At 37.9% G+C, this 15605-nt stretch overlaps 1 protein-coding gene across 4 annotated transcripts in view; it reads right to left on the reverse strand.

The window, feature by feature from the left end:
- MANBA (mannosidase beta) overlaps window positions 1-15605 on the reverse strand; it is a 116530-nt gene that overhangs the window by 69595 nt on the left and 31330 nt on the right. For all 4 annotated transcript variants that reach the window (XM_078069014.1, XM_078069015.1, XM_036095814.2 and 1 more), the window contains 2 exons: window positions 5901-6076; window positions 4849-4959 (listed from right to left, as the gene is read on the reverse strand). In XM_078069014.1, coding sequence (XP_077925140.1) covers window positions 4849-4959; window positions 5901-6076 — 287 coding nt within the window. The remainder of the gene's footprint in view (window positions 1-4848; window positions 4960-5900; window positions 6077-15605) is intronic.

Consider the following 15605-nt stretch of genomic DNA (forward strand, 5'->3'; position numbering starts at 1 on the left):
AGTATCACGACCCTGAAATCATGGCCGAAGCCAAAATCAAGAGTTGGATGCCGAACCAACTGAGTCACCCGGCTGCCCCCAACCTGGGTGTTTTTAATTTTAATGAAGTTTTTATGGATGTTTTTTATTTTAATGAGGTTTAGCTTATCAATTATTTCTATTTAAAATTTTAAGCATAAAAATAAAAATTCCAAGAGGTCACACTGAAGTAGCTCATGTTAAGTTTTTGCTTTTTTATAATCACTCTGCTATTGTTGTTTCTAATCTACTTTTAAATACAAGAATATGTAATAAGACAGAGACTGGGGACATAAACTATTCCAAAACAAGTTTAAACTATTTTAAACTATTATAAACTTGCTTTCAAAATGACTATATGCAGCTGAGTCTCCATGATCCTGGGGACAACTAACTATATAACTAAGAGTTCTCCAAATTTACTTCTAGGTAGAATATAACATTTATTAAAGAGTTAATAATTAAAATGTGCTAAATTGAAGCCTACGTATGTTACTAAAACTCAAGAATAATCTCACAGATGGATAAAACTTAGACCAACAAAAGATTTTGCAAGGAGGAGTATTTAATCACTGACATTGTAGAGAATTGCCAGACATACTACTAATAATATGCAGACCAACCTGTAACCTACACATAATGCACCCACTTACTGCCTGTACCCAGGGCTAACTGCTCCCATGGCCCAGCCTGGGTAAGCCACTACCCATAGCCATTTTGGAAATGTTTAATTAAAATCTGACAGAAAGACAAAAGGGGGTGGGGCACCTGGGTGGCTCAGTCCATTAAGCGGCTGCCTTCAGCTCAGGTCATGGTCTCAGGGTCCTGGGATCAAGCCCTGAGTTGGGCTCCCTGTTCAGCGGTGAGTCTGCTTCTCCCTCTCCCTCTACCCCTCCCCCTGTTTGTGCACGCTCTCTTTCTTTCTCTCAAATAAATAAATTAAATCTTTAAAAAAAAAAGACAAAAGGGAAATTTACTAAGATGCACAGTGTCCCTCAAAATTCATGTCACTCAGAAACTCAAATGTTTTTGCCCTAGGAAACCTGGGACACAGAGAGGGAGACATACTTCACAATCTCTGTGAACTCTCAGTATTGATCAGAAGTACAGAGTGGTCAGAAATACACCGATTATTCTGAATTCCGTATTTTTTGGCTATGTACTTTTAAGGTCTTTAAAGAGCAGCACTTAGAAAGAAAAAGAAAAAAATTTCACTGGCATTGTGCTCTCTTTCTGCTCTGTAGATACTGCAAAGATGAAACTGGGAACTTAAAAGAAACAAAGAACAAAGCAAAATTTGAAAAAAGAAAAAAAGAGGAATAAATCTCCATTACTGTTCTAATTATAACAGCTAGGGGCAATTTTTTACCTCTTCTGGCTTAGGAACTGTGCAATATAATTTCTAATCGTGGATTACATACTATTACATTATTTTGTCTATTTCCCTACAATAATTTAATTGGAGAACCTTGATGCTAAGTCAAATACAAACAACTACCTTCTGTTGCTTTTAGCAAGATTTATCTTACATAGGGAATACATGGGAGAGTCTTACAAAATAAGTGGTGCTAAAGAGAAATATCAACTAATTGATTTCCTATTTTTCTAGAAAGGTAAACTATAATAGTCCTTCAAACATACTTATTATGTCTTTGACACATATTAGGTAGGAATTCAGTATAATCAATTAGTAGGATAGAAATATTCAATAAACCTGGGCATAAGATGGCAAAACAGTGATTAGGAAGATTTTTGTATCCCATTTACCCAGAGTAGCCTCTCCCACTACACTTATACACAAAACTTCCTTTGTTAAAAGAAAGCTGAATCTACCAGACTTGCATTCTAGGGTCCCCGTGAAATGACTTTTTGGACAGAATTTATAATATCCCAATGCCTATCTTTTGGTTTTTTAATTTATTTTAAAAATTTCCTATATTTTCTTCATATGACCTCCCTTCAACTTACAGTATATGCCTCAAAGTTATTTCTTTCAACAATAAAAAAAATTTTCAGTCATCAAGATATTCTTCCCTGTTCACAAGGAAATGTAGTCAGCCCTTTCCCCTCCTACTAGACCCAGTACATCTCTGCTGCATGGGCTGTATCCAAAATTTGTGACTTCCCCAAGGCCTTTTGTCTGAGCTAACTCTGCTGCTGTCATGAGACATACTCAGTAAAACAAAAAATAAAAATGCAGATGTCTAGGACGCCTGGGTGGCTCAGTCGGTTAAGCGTCTGCCTTCGGCTCAGGTCATGATCCCAGGGTCCTGGGATCGAGTCCTTGCTTCTCCCTCTACCTGCTGCCGCACCCCACCCCACCCACCCCCCCCACTTGTGTATGCTCTCTCTCTCTCTAATAAATAAAATCTTTTAAAAAAAAGTATATGTCTAATCTCAATGGAAGAGAGGCATGAAAGATATAAAACTGAAGCAAGATGGATTTCAATAAGATAGTTTAAAAATAGGAACAGTTATACATAGAGCAAGCCCAGGATAACAACAGAACCATCAGGATACGAGAGCAATTGAGGTGAGACAAGGAGGTGCCTGTGACGAGAACAAAAGTCCTGACACAACAGCTAGTACTGGGGGGCATGTGAGAACGTGGAGTAGAAGTGAAATATAAGCACTCTGGAAGGCAGTTTAGTACGCTCTCTCAAAGCTGACCTACACGTGCCCTGTGATCCAGTGATTCCAGTCCCAGCAGAAATGCTGTGCTCTGACTGATCATCAATAATGTTCATAGTAGTGTTAGTCAGAATGGCCAAAACTGAAAACTACCTAAATTTCAACAGCAGAATGTATCATACATTGAAATATCACACAGTAATATAAATAAACAAACTACAGCTATATGTGACCACAGATCTAAATGTCACAAATATAATGTTGAGCCAAGTTAACCAGACACAAAAGAATACATACCACGTGGTTCCCCGTACATAAAGGTTAAAGACAGGCAAACTACACTATAGTGTTACAAGGCAGGATAGTGGATCTTTGGGAAGGAGGAAGGCGCAGTGATTGGGGAGGCTCACAAAAGGCAAGGGGAGTTTCGGAGGGGCCAGCAATGCTCTATTTCTTGATCAGGATAACTGTTACATAAACGTTCTTTTTCTAATCATTCACTAAGCATTTCACATATGTTCTGTGTATTTTTCTGTATACTTCACAATAAACAGAAAATAAAAAGAAATTCTAATCTGACAACATGGATGGACCTAGAGGGTATTACATTAAGTGAAATAAGTCAGACAGAGAACGACCAATACCATATGATTTCACTGACATGTGGAATCTAAAAACCAAAACAAACAAGAGCAGAAACAGATCCAATTTCTATTTCAACAAATTGATGGTTGCCAGATGGGAGGGGGTACGAGGATGTGTAAAATGGGTGAAGGGGAGGGGGAGGTACAGGCTTCCGGTTACGGAATGAATAAGTCACCGACATAAAAGCACAGCACAGGGAATATAGTCAATGGTATTGTAATGGTGTCACATGGTGACAGACAGTAACTCCACTTGTGAGCATAGCGTATTATACAGAGTTATCCGAATACTATACTGCACACCTGAAACTAATGTAACATTGTGTGTCAACGATACTTCAGTTTAAAAAAAGAAGAAAAGAAATCCCAATCTGACACTTTCCCACTAAAGAGATAAGACTAAGAGACCCCTGCCAAGACAGATAAGGATGGCAAGTAGCAGTCAAATTCCTTGCTTGCTGAAACACTGGCAAGTCTGAAACCATTGAAAACATGAAGAAATTTAGGGCTGACAAGTATTGAATTCCCTGTAAGAACCACCCTGGAAACACAGGTCAATTAGGTATTATTTCTCACTTACAAAACGTGAAATTAATCTATACTTTAATCTAAATTTCAAAGGCAAACACTGATTCCTGAAACTTGCAGAGAGCTCAAATTTTATTTCATTCTGGTTTCCTCTTTTGGGCAATCAGAATCGTGGGGAGGCACAAGAGATCCTCTGATCCAATCTCTACCATCCCAGTCTAATGGACAAATGGACATAAATACTCTTCAAAGTTCCCACTGCAAACACATGCTGAGATGTTCCTCAGTGGCCCATTCTAGTGTGCACCACCTTGACTACCGCACAGCCACTCCCATGGGTGATCTTGGAAATATGATTTTAGGACACCATGCAATTCAGCTTTGAACAGTATATTCATAATATAATAATGTAAACACTGAATACTAAGTTAACAAAAATGGCCACAGGACAACACTGGAAGGGCAGAGGGAGGTAATGTGTACATTGGGGGCCAAGCAGGGGTCAACAGAGAAAATCATGTAAGACAGCTATATCCTCATCCTCTAGGTTTGAAGTCAATAGATAATACATCATACTGAAAAATTAGAAAACGCCAGTAGAAGCAGGTTATTTGGGAAAGTGAAGATAAACAGAAGAAATAAGTAAAAGTTAAAAATGATTGATTCTAAGGAATAGAAAATAGGAATAGGAAGCATTGGGCAAGGTACCCTATTACCTTCTGGTAATATCTGAGCTTTAAAATTATACATATGTACTACTTTGATATAACGTAAAATGTAAAAACACAGTAGGAGAATATTTATAAATAAAATAATATGTAAAGCCTGATCCATTTGTAAACATAAATACACACACATACACACACACAGAAGCTTTGGAATGCATGTAACTGTTACTAATGACTGTCTCTATGTGATGAGATTACAGGAGTTTTGCTGGTTTCTTCTTTTCCTACAAAGATCTGTTTTGCTATTTTAACAAGAAACGTACTTTTTCTTCACAAAATATTTTAAAGTATTTGCTTACCTTAGCTGATTTTTCAATACTTAAGCCTCCATCCAGTTTAAAAAGAATTGTCATGTTGTATCCAGTCTGGTTTCCATGTCCATGAGGCCACCAAGTTTCTACGGTAACATTCTTTGAAGAAACAATGTAAGTCATTCTATGTAATTTGTGGCATATTTTCAGCAAAATATTATAGTGATTAAGAGCATTATATCAATGTCTCATAGAGTCAATCACAGAAATTCTAGGTTCTATATTAGGCCAAATTATACCAATCCATACATAATACTTAAAAATCAACATGCTAGGTGTTTTAGCATGGATTAATATACCAAAAGGGGAAGGAAAGAACAGAATAACATGGGTTTTCAGAAAAACAATTATTTCCATTTCTAACACTGAAGCTTACATTCATTCTGTATTCTTAACAGTTAGAATTGGACTTTGAGGTTGACTCTTTTTCCAAGCCCAGAACTAGAAATTGTTTCTCACTTTTAATCTAAAATTCTCACTTTATCCGAATAGTCACAACGTTGCTTTACTCCAACCTGTTCAGTTCACAATGATCAATTAGAGGAATAAAAAAAGGAAAGAGAAAAAGGAAAATCCAGCCCACTTCTACCCATGAAAGATCAGGAGTTTGGAATTAGAATTCTGCATGTAAAATAAGCACCAATATTCAAAATAATTTACTGTATTTAATAATCACTGAAATCAGAAATAATCAGAAATTATACAGAATTATACAGAAATAATCACTGTATTTAAATGTAATGCTTAGAATGTATTTTGGATTTCGGATACTGCAAAGAGTGCAGAAAAATTAAGATACAACACACCTGACTTCTTGAGAGAAAAGGATGCCAAATCATACGTTCTCCATTTTCTTAATCTTAAAATTTGGAAATATCGTTCCTCAGTTCGTAACACACACAAAATATATGAGAGGTTAAAAGTGAAGGAGAAAATGGAAAAGTACATTTCTCTTTCATTCTCAGCCCCTTTTTTCTAGCCATTTCTTTTGAATAGTATTGCTTTTCATCTAGTGGTTCTGAGGAAGTACCATCATTCACCTTATTAATTTTCACAAATAGCTCAACAATCCTTTCCCCAGGTTGAAGTTCAATGCTGTATGTCTGCTGTGTCTGCAGTTTAGGGATGGCTACGATCACTTGACCAGAAATTGGCTTTGAGCTGACAACATCAAAAGAAGACTCTATTTCAAGATTCCACCCCTGGGTATGGTTATCTAAGGCATAGAGAAAAAAAAAAAAGAAAAGAAACATATATATATATGTGTATATATATATATATATGTAATATATATGAAATATGCTAAGCATTATTGCTGCACTCTTTAGGATTCATTGAAGAAAACACTGAAGCAGCTTCTAAACTAATAAGCACTCCACTGATCCTGTCATGAGAAAAAGTCCAGTGGAAATTCTCATTTAATCTTTAGAGTTTAATCATTCATTTTGTTTTCTTGTGTTTTTTTAAATCATTCATTCTGAAGAAGAAAAACCAAAAGCATATATTTTATATATACTTCTACTCTAAAAATGTTACAATCATAAGTCATAAAACTTTATATATAGGGCATGAATAGAATATCACAAATGAAAATATAACTAAGATTGATACATGCTCGTTCCTTTTTATAAAGCAAAGTAAAAATACACAGTTTGAAGCCATGTAATAAGATATAACTTAGATGTAGTAGAATTAATCAAATGTGAAAAAACAGAGATATACAGTTGACCCTTGAACAATGTGGGTTTGAACTGCATGGGTCCACTTACATGATTTTTTTCAAAAAATACATTGGAAATTTTTTTGGAGATTTGTGACAATTTGAAAAAACTCACAGTTGAACTACATAGCTTAGAAATACCAAAAAATTATTGTAAGGGTACAGTATATAATACATATACAAAATATGTGTTAGTCGACTCTATGTGTTATTTGTAAGGCTCCTGGTCAACAGCAGGCTATTAGTAGTGAAGTTTTGGGGGAGTCAGTGGAGTGCCTGGCTGGCTCAGTTGGTAGAGCTTGCAACTCTTGATCTTGGGGTTTAAGTTCACACCCCATGTGGGTGTAGAGATAACTTCAAAAAAAAGTTATATGTGAATTTTCAATTGCACAGGGAGTTAGTGCCCCTAATCCTCATGCTGTTCAATGATCAACTGTTATTTTAAATGTAGATTATTTAACCAAGAAATATTTACTGAAAACATTCTATGTGCCATGTACTTTGCTAAGTGATGGGAATTACATGGTGACCAGGATAAACATGGCCCCTAACCGCATGAGTTAAGAGTCTAATGGGATATAGCCAAATACAAAAGTGACATAATACGAGGATGGGAGAAATATGAGGTTGTTCTGAGAAAACATTCATAGGAAGGAAGGTCACTTAATTTACAGGGGTGAGGGAAGGCCCTTAAGAATAAACAGTATCTAGCTGAGCCCAGAAGGATGCTTTAGCTAAGTTCAGAGGCAGATGAGAAGTTTTCTAGGCACAATGAAAACCAAGGGTGAAGAGCCATGAGTGAGGAGAGCAATGCTTTTAACAAAAACTTGAGCAATAATGAAACTGGTAAGGGACATCAGAGCGACAGAGGAAGTAAGCAGGGTCCAGCTCATCCTGACTCGTGTGAGGAGTTTGGCAACTTTACCCTAGATCAATGAGGAGCCGCTGGAGATTCTTCCTCAAAAAGGAAAACATGGGGCACCTGGGTGGCTCAGTCAGTTAAGCCTCTACCTTTGGCTCCGATCATAATCCCAGAGTCCCAGGATCCAGCCCCATATCGGGCTCCCCACTTAGCAGGGAGTCTTCTTCTCCCTCTGACCCTCCCCCTTCTCGTGCTCTCACTATCTCTCTTTTTCAAATAATCTTAAAAAAAAAAAAAAAAAAAGGAAAACACGATCAGATCTGCGTTTTAAAAAAATTACAAAGGGCTCCCTCACAATGACATAGCAGGATAAAAACAGAAGAAGCAGAGAGACATGAAATTTCTATCTGTGCAAAAGGGACAGAAGGTGCCACTTGGAACATCTAGGAATGGAGAGGAAGAAAAGAAAAAGAAAAGGGAGCAAGACTGAAGAGGGAGGCCACAAGGAGAAAAGAAAGATGAGACAGCTGCCTAAGGAATAACACTTCGGGAGTGGAGTTTGTGAATGGGGTAGAATGTTTCAAGAGGGTTCTGAAGTAGTGTTTTATATTATGTGCAACATAACCCCTTCCTCCATCATCCACTAAACTTACATCATTTAGTCTCCAGAATAGAATCTGTGTTTGGTTTTGGTTTTAAAATAAGACAGTATGCCAAAGGAGGCTTTGGGCAAGAGCAGAGTGGAAAAGCTGACTCATATTTTTTAAGTTACCCAGGAGAAACCAGGGATGGAGTACCGAAAAAGGTTGCATAGGCAGGATGTGAGAGCCACTAACAAAAGTTCTCATTCCTGACTGCCACAGAAAGGACAGTGACTAGTGCAGATACACTTAGTTTGTATGCTCTATGGCAAGAAACAGGAATTTCCTGCTGAATGGCTTCTATTCTTCTCTGTGAAAAAGAGATGAGAGAAGGTTATCAGATGACAAATATCTTAGAGACCCTTTTCCTACAAATAAGGAGGGGACTAATAACCATGGCTCTGCTGCAAATGAAGGAAAAGTATGTATGCTGATCAATGAGCAAAGACTTTATAACTGGCATTCCTTACAAATGTAGAGCCACAATCAGGCTTACTGTAAAGATGATCATAGCACGTCTCATCATCTGTATCCCACATCAACCAAAAGTAGAGATGGACTGGATGCACACAGAAGTAAAACTAATCCTGAACTTAAGAACTATTTTATTTTTTAAATGATCCATTCTTTTCTTAAAGATTTTATTTATTTATTTGAGAGAAAGTGCACAAGCTGGGGGGGGGGGGGGGCAAAGGGAGAAGCGGATGCCCTGCTAAGCAGGGAGCTGGACGCGGAGCTCAATCCCAGACCCTGAGATCATGACCTGAGCCAAAGGCAGACGCTTAACTGACTGAGCCACCCAGGTGCCCCTTAAATGATCCATTCTTAGGAACACTAGTCAATGAGCCTTGAATTAATTTGCTCTGATCCAGCCAATTCTGGAGTTTACCCGCCCATAGCCTCCAAGTTTTTCTAAGATATAGTAAAGTATATCAAGACAACCACACTTGTTTGTTAAAGATACTTTCTTCCTACCAAGTATATACTAAGTCTCTCAATTTTCCCTTTACAGCGTTTTTATTGTTTTTAAACAGAAGCACACACTACAATCTGATCCAAAGGTATTTATTTTCTAAAATATCCCCAAATCTTTGACAGCTACATGACATTTAGCTCCCTATCACATATTCCCTCTGGCTTCCCTTACTATCTCTTATTTCAAGAAATAAAAATAGATAACATTTACCAAGAACTTCCTGTGAGCTAGGTACTGTTTTATGCTCTCAACATGTATTAACTTATTTAAGCATCACAACATTTCTATAAGGTAAATTTTATTATCATCACCGTTTAGATAAGAAAACTGAAATACAGAGGAGTTACGTAAATTGCCCAAGGGCACACAGCTAGTAAGTTGCAGAACTTGGACATGAACCAAGACAGTCTGAAACTAGAGACTGTACACTTAACCTCTAAGTTATGCCAATTGTAACCAAATAATTTCCCCCAAAACCATGTCTTACTGGTGCTCAGAATTTTTATAGCAGGGAGGGATTTAATTATATAGGGGATCATTTATTTTAATGATATCAAGCGATGACAGACATCAAATATATCTTTTGGCTGAGTCTTTAGCCACAACAGCACAGAGTCATAAAACTTTTGAACTAGATGTTGACAGATCCCCCAGTGTACTTTCTGGTAAGTGTTTAATTCCCTCTAGACCATGGCTGACAAACAACTGGTCTTTGGGCCAAATCTGACCTACCTCCTCTTTTTATAAATAAAACTTTATTGGAACACAGCTGCTATGGACTGAATTGTGTCCCCCCACCTCTCCGAAATTCTTACGTGGAAGCCCTAACTCCCCAGTATGATTGTATCTGGAGGTAAATCTTTAGGAGGTAATTAAGTTAAGTGAGGTCATAAGGGTGAGGCCCTAATCTGATAGGTCTGTGGTCTTATCAGAGGAAGAGATCTACCTCCTTCTTTCCCTCCCTCCCTTTATCTCTTTCTTTCTGTCTGCCTCTCTGTCTGTTTTTCTTTCTTTCTCCCCACCACCCCAATCATGTGAGGACACAGCAAGAAACGCAGCTATCTGCAAGCCAGGAAGAGAGTCCTCACTACAAACTCATCAGTGAGCACCTTGATCTGAGCCTTCCCAGTTTCCAGAACTGTAAGAAATCAATGTCTGGGGGCATCTGGGTGGCTCAGTCAGTTAAGCGTCTGCCTTCGGCTCAGCTCATGATCAGGGTCCTGGGATCAAGCCCCACATCGGGCTCCCTGCTCAGTGGGAAGCCTGCTTCTCCCTCTTCCACTCCCTCACTGTCCTTCTCTCTGTCAAATAAATAAAATCTTTGAAAAAAAATAAAATAAATCAGTACCTATTGTTGGAGCCACCCAGCCTGTGGTATTTTGCTAAGTCAGGCTACAACAACCATGCTCATTTGAGGACACGCTGTCTTTGGTTGCCTCTGTGCTACAATGGCTGAGCTCAATAGTTACAATAAAGGCCACATGGCCCAAAAAGCCTAAAACATTTACTATCTGACCCTTAACAGAAAATGTTTATTGATCTCTACCCAAAAAGGCTATTCTAATCTCTCTAATATCTATAAGGAGAAAACCCTCTGCCTCACAAAATAGCCTTCCCTTTTTGCTAGCCTTGACTACTATAAAGTCTTCACAGTGAACTGAAATCCCCTTTTCTTTAATTTCTTCAGAAAGATTTTAGTTCTGCTCTACTAATAACCAACCAAGTTCCAGCTGACCCCTTGGATGTTTCCTATCACTTCCTCTTTAGTGGAAAATTAGCGCTTGTAAGAGCCTCTGGCAGGAAGACAAATAATGCAGTTCCCAAAGCTTACTGGCAGTTTCTATTGCTTCTAACAGGGAAAGTTCTAAAGTAAGTCAGCAGTCCTCTGGCGCTCATCCAGCTAACTTCCTTGGATGCTGCTAACTAAAAAAACTAAGGCTGCAGAATTCAAAAACCCAATATGAACACTTGTAAGTCTATTGTGTCATCAGCAGACACTATACCGACATATTTAGCCCTCTCCTCTACTTCCAAATGGAATACAACCCTTCCTTCCAGAAGCCATGGAGAATTTAAGTAATTTAGTCTCCAAAAGCACATGTAGAGTTTTAAGTCATCAATAATTTTCCTGGTATTAACTAGTCACTTCTTTTTACTTGTTACTTTTTAAACATATAATCCTGTTTTTAGTTAAGGAGAGCTCCCTCTTATAAATGAAGACCCATTTCTAGAATCCAGCTTCCTGTCATACCTCCCCTAGCATTGACAAATTACCCTTTCCTAAAGAATACCCACCACTCCTACCATGAATAGTCAAAGCAATCTTGAGAAAGAACAAAGCTGGAAGTATCACCATTCCAGATTTCAAGATATACTACAAAGCAATATGACACTGGCACAAAAATACACACATAGATCAATGGAACAGAAAAAAAGACTCCAGAAATAAACCCATGATTATATGGTCAATCAATTTATGACAAAGGAGGCAAGAATATACAATGGGGAAAAGACAGTCTTTTCAATAAATTCTGCTAGGAAAATTGGACAGCTACACGCAAAAGAATGAAACTGGACCACTTTCTTACACTATACTCAAAAATGAACTCAAAATGGACTAAAGACCTAAATGTGAGACATAAAACTATAAAATTCCTACAAGAAAACGTAGGGAGTAATTTCTCTGACATCAGCCTAAGCAACATTTTTCTAGATATGTCTCTTAAGGCAAGGGAAACAAAAGCAAAAATAAGTAAGTAGAACTATATCAAACTAAAAAGCTTTTGTGTAGCAAAAAAAACCCATCAACAAAATAAAAAGGCAAGCTACGAATTCAGGGGCACGAGTGGCTCAGTCGGTTAAGCATCTGCCTTCAGCTCAGGTCAGGATCTCAGGGTCCTGGGATCGGAGCCCCAAATCGGGCTCCCTGCTCGGCGGGAGGCCTGCTTCTCCCTCTCCCCGCTCATGCTCTCTCTTGCTATCTCTCTCTCTCTCTCTCTCAAATAAAGAAATAAATAATATCTTTTAAAAAAAAGGCTACTGAATTCAGGAAGATATTCACAAATGATATACTCTATAAGGGGTTAATATCCAAAATACACAAAGAACATATACAACTCAACACCAAAAAGACAAATAATCCAATTAAAAAATAGGCAGAGGATCTGAACAGACATTTTTCCAAAAAAGACATACAGTTGGTCAACAGACACATGAAAAGATGCTCAACATCACTAACCATCAGGGAAATGCAAACCAAAACCACAATGAGATATCACCTCACATCAGTCAGAATAGCTAGAATCAAAAAGACAAGAAATAACAAGTGCTGGCGAGGATGCAGAGAAAAAGGAACCCTTGTGCACTGTTGATGGGAATGTAAATTGGTGAAGTCACTGTGGAAAACCATATGGAGGTTCCTCAAACAACCAAAAATAGTAATACCATATGATCCAGTAATTCAACTACTGGGTATCTACCCAAAGAAAATAAAAACACTAATTTGAAAAGATATATGCATCCCTATGTTTACTGGAGCATTATTTACAACAGCCAAGATAAGGAAGCAACCTAAGTGTCCACTGATGGATAAATGGATAAAGAGGACATGGTGTGTATGTGTGTATAATGGAATTCTACTCAGGCACAAAAAAGAATGGACCTAGAGGTTTGTTTTTTTTTTTTTTTTTAAGATTTATTTGTTTATTTATTAGAGAGAGAGAGTGTACAAGCTGGGGGAGGGGTAGAGGGAGAAACAGACTCCCTGCTGAGTGGGGAGCCCCATGCTGCAGGGTTCTGCCCCAAGATCATGACCTGAGCCGAAACCAAAAGTCGGACGCTTAACCGACTGAGCCACCCAGGTGCCCCTGGATCTAGAGGTTTTTATGCTACGTGAAGTAAGTCAGACAAAGAAAAACAAATACTGTATGACTTCATTTACATGTGGAATCTAAAAAACAAAACAAGCAAAAGACAAAAACAGATACATAAATACAGAGAACAAACTGATGGTTGCCAGAAGGGCAGAGGATTGGGGGGTGTGGAGAGGTGGTGGGCAAAATGGATAAAGGAGAGTGGGAGATACAGGCTTCCTATTATAAAATGAATAAGTCACAGGAGAAAAGACACTGCATAGGAAATACAGGCAATGGTATTGTAATAGTGTGGTATAGTGGCTGATGGTAGCTATACTTGTGGGGAGCACAGCAGAACATACAGACTTGTTGAATCACCTGAAACTAATACAACATTGTGTGTCAACTACACTCCAATAAAAAAATAAAATAAAATAAAATAAAACAAATAAAAATAAAAATAAAAAATGGAGACCAAAAAAATAACAAATACCTATCACGCCCAGCTCTCCTGCAGTTGAATGCAAATAATTCCAAAAATGGATAAAGTACTGGGGATGGGGATAGCTAAGAAGAAAAATTATTAAATGACTCAAAATCCCTTCCCAGGTCTCCTTCCCAATTCCACCAAATTTTACATCCTCTCCTCACTCTGACTAATCAACTCTGAGCCCAAACAACACAGGAATTCTATCAAAACAGGGTAGACAGGCAAGGCTGACCTGCTCTCTCTACAACTTGAGGCTTTCGCCAGCCCAAAGACTCAGGGATGCCCTAGCTGATGTCCTGCTCCCTGCAGAAGAGACCACGCTCTATAGTTTGTTCCATATAACCTCAATCAGGCAGGCAACCCAGAGAATGGCAGAGAATGTGGTTCTGGCCACTGACTCATTTTCAGGTTTTTCCAAAACTGATTCAGTGAGGTCTCTTTGAAAACAAACCAACCAACCAACCAACCACCATGAATCTGACTTGGATGGAAATTTGTATAAAGAGTAGGCAGCTATACAACCAGAATAATGTATGCTGTTTCTTCATCCAAACAATCTTCAAGACAGTTCCAATTTGTGTAGATGTGACCAATACATTAACCTTTAAAATCCTCTAAAATATGCCAGCTTGCTCCTTTTATATTCCCATAACTACTTCTTTGTCAAGATGTGGTCAGAAAAAAAAAGAAAGAAAAAACAGCTTGGGGCGCCCGGCTGGCTCAATTGGTAGAGCATGTGACTCGATCTTGGGGTTGTGAGTTCAAGCCCCATGTTGCGTATAAAGATTACTTAAAAATAAAATCTTTAAAAAATAGCTTTAGTCAGTTGTCTAAGAGAAAAAGAAAAGTGTAAAAAGACAAAGAAGTAGAAAAATAAGAGATGGCTGAGTTACTTGAATTCAAATGTGTTCACAACTACCAGAAAGACTCAAACTATATCCTAACCCTTGCTTTAACTGATTATAATTAAGCCGCAAGTATCAATGTCTTTATTTAGTCATGTGTCTAGCTTCAAGAAAAACTGAATTCTTCTGTAAGTAGAATTTCTTCTACTTATACCCTCACTAGGTTGTAATGACTGCTGTAACTTTTACAAACACAAGAAAAGAACTATGGAATGTTAAAGGCAGAAGAAATTTGGCAATCTCTGCATCACTTTGTAGATGAGGTTCCTGAGGCCCCAACTATAGAACCTAGCTCAAAAGTTCCTGAGCCAAAGGACAAGTCAAGGGCCCAGGTTTCCTGACTCTAGAGTTCTCCACTTTGCATGCATTTCTCACAGAAGCACCTCTCAAAGACAAAAATACTAGCAGGCATACACCACAATTTGTGTATAAACACTGAGGAAAACCAAAAGCAAAGATACTTTTAGGATCCAGGAATCACACTACTGGGTATTTACTCAAAAATATACAAAAACACAAATTCAAAGGGATACATGCATCCCAATGTTTATAGTAGCATTATTGACAACAGCCAAACTATGAAAGCAGCCCAAGTGTCCATTAATAGATGAATGAATAAAGAAGAGGTGGTATATAATATACAATGGAACATTACTCAGCCATAAAAAGAATGAAATCTTGCCATTTGCAACAATGTGGATGGAGCTAGAGAATACTGGGCTAAGCGAAACAAGTCAGTCAGAAAAAGGCAAATACCACATGATTTCACTCATATGTGGAATTTAAGAAACAAAACAAATGAGCAAAGGAAAAAAAAGAGAGAGACAAACCAAGAAAGAGAACAAACTGATGGCTACCAGAGGGGAGCTGGGTGGGAGGACTGGGGAAATAGGTGATGGGGATTAAAAAGTACACTTATCATAATGGAAAAAATAAAATAAAATGATAAAAGCAAAGGTACTTTTTGCCTTTCAGAATCCTAAGTCCAAATACCAAATACATTCAATGTGAAACAAAGCATTTGGGGGGGCGAGGCAGAATGTAAAAATAAAATGTTAGCCTCTTAATAAAAGAGTCTGTGAAAAAGAATGCTGACATCTACAAACACAAAGGATGTGTCTGACCCTCTACTAAATGCATAATTATATGTTGCCACAGTTCCTCCATTTTCAAAATACCATTTTTGTAACCTAAACTATCTCACAAGGGCATGACAACAGTTATGGGAGCATCGAAGAGTAGAAATATATTTCTTGAATAATTACTGTCTGTAAACCTTGACAGGCACTATAAATTA

The sequence above is a fragment of the Halichoerus grypus genome, chromosome 3 (genome assembly GCF_964656455.1).
Source record: "Halichoerus grypus chromosome 3, mHalGry1.hap1.1, whole genome shotgun sequence".
Lineage (NCBI taxonomy): Eukaryota > Metazoa > Chordata > Mammalia > Carnivora > Phocidae > Halichoerus > Halichoerus grypus.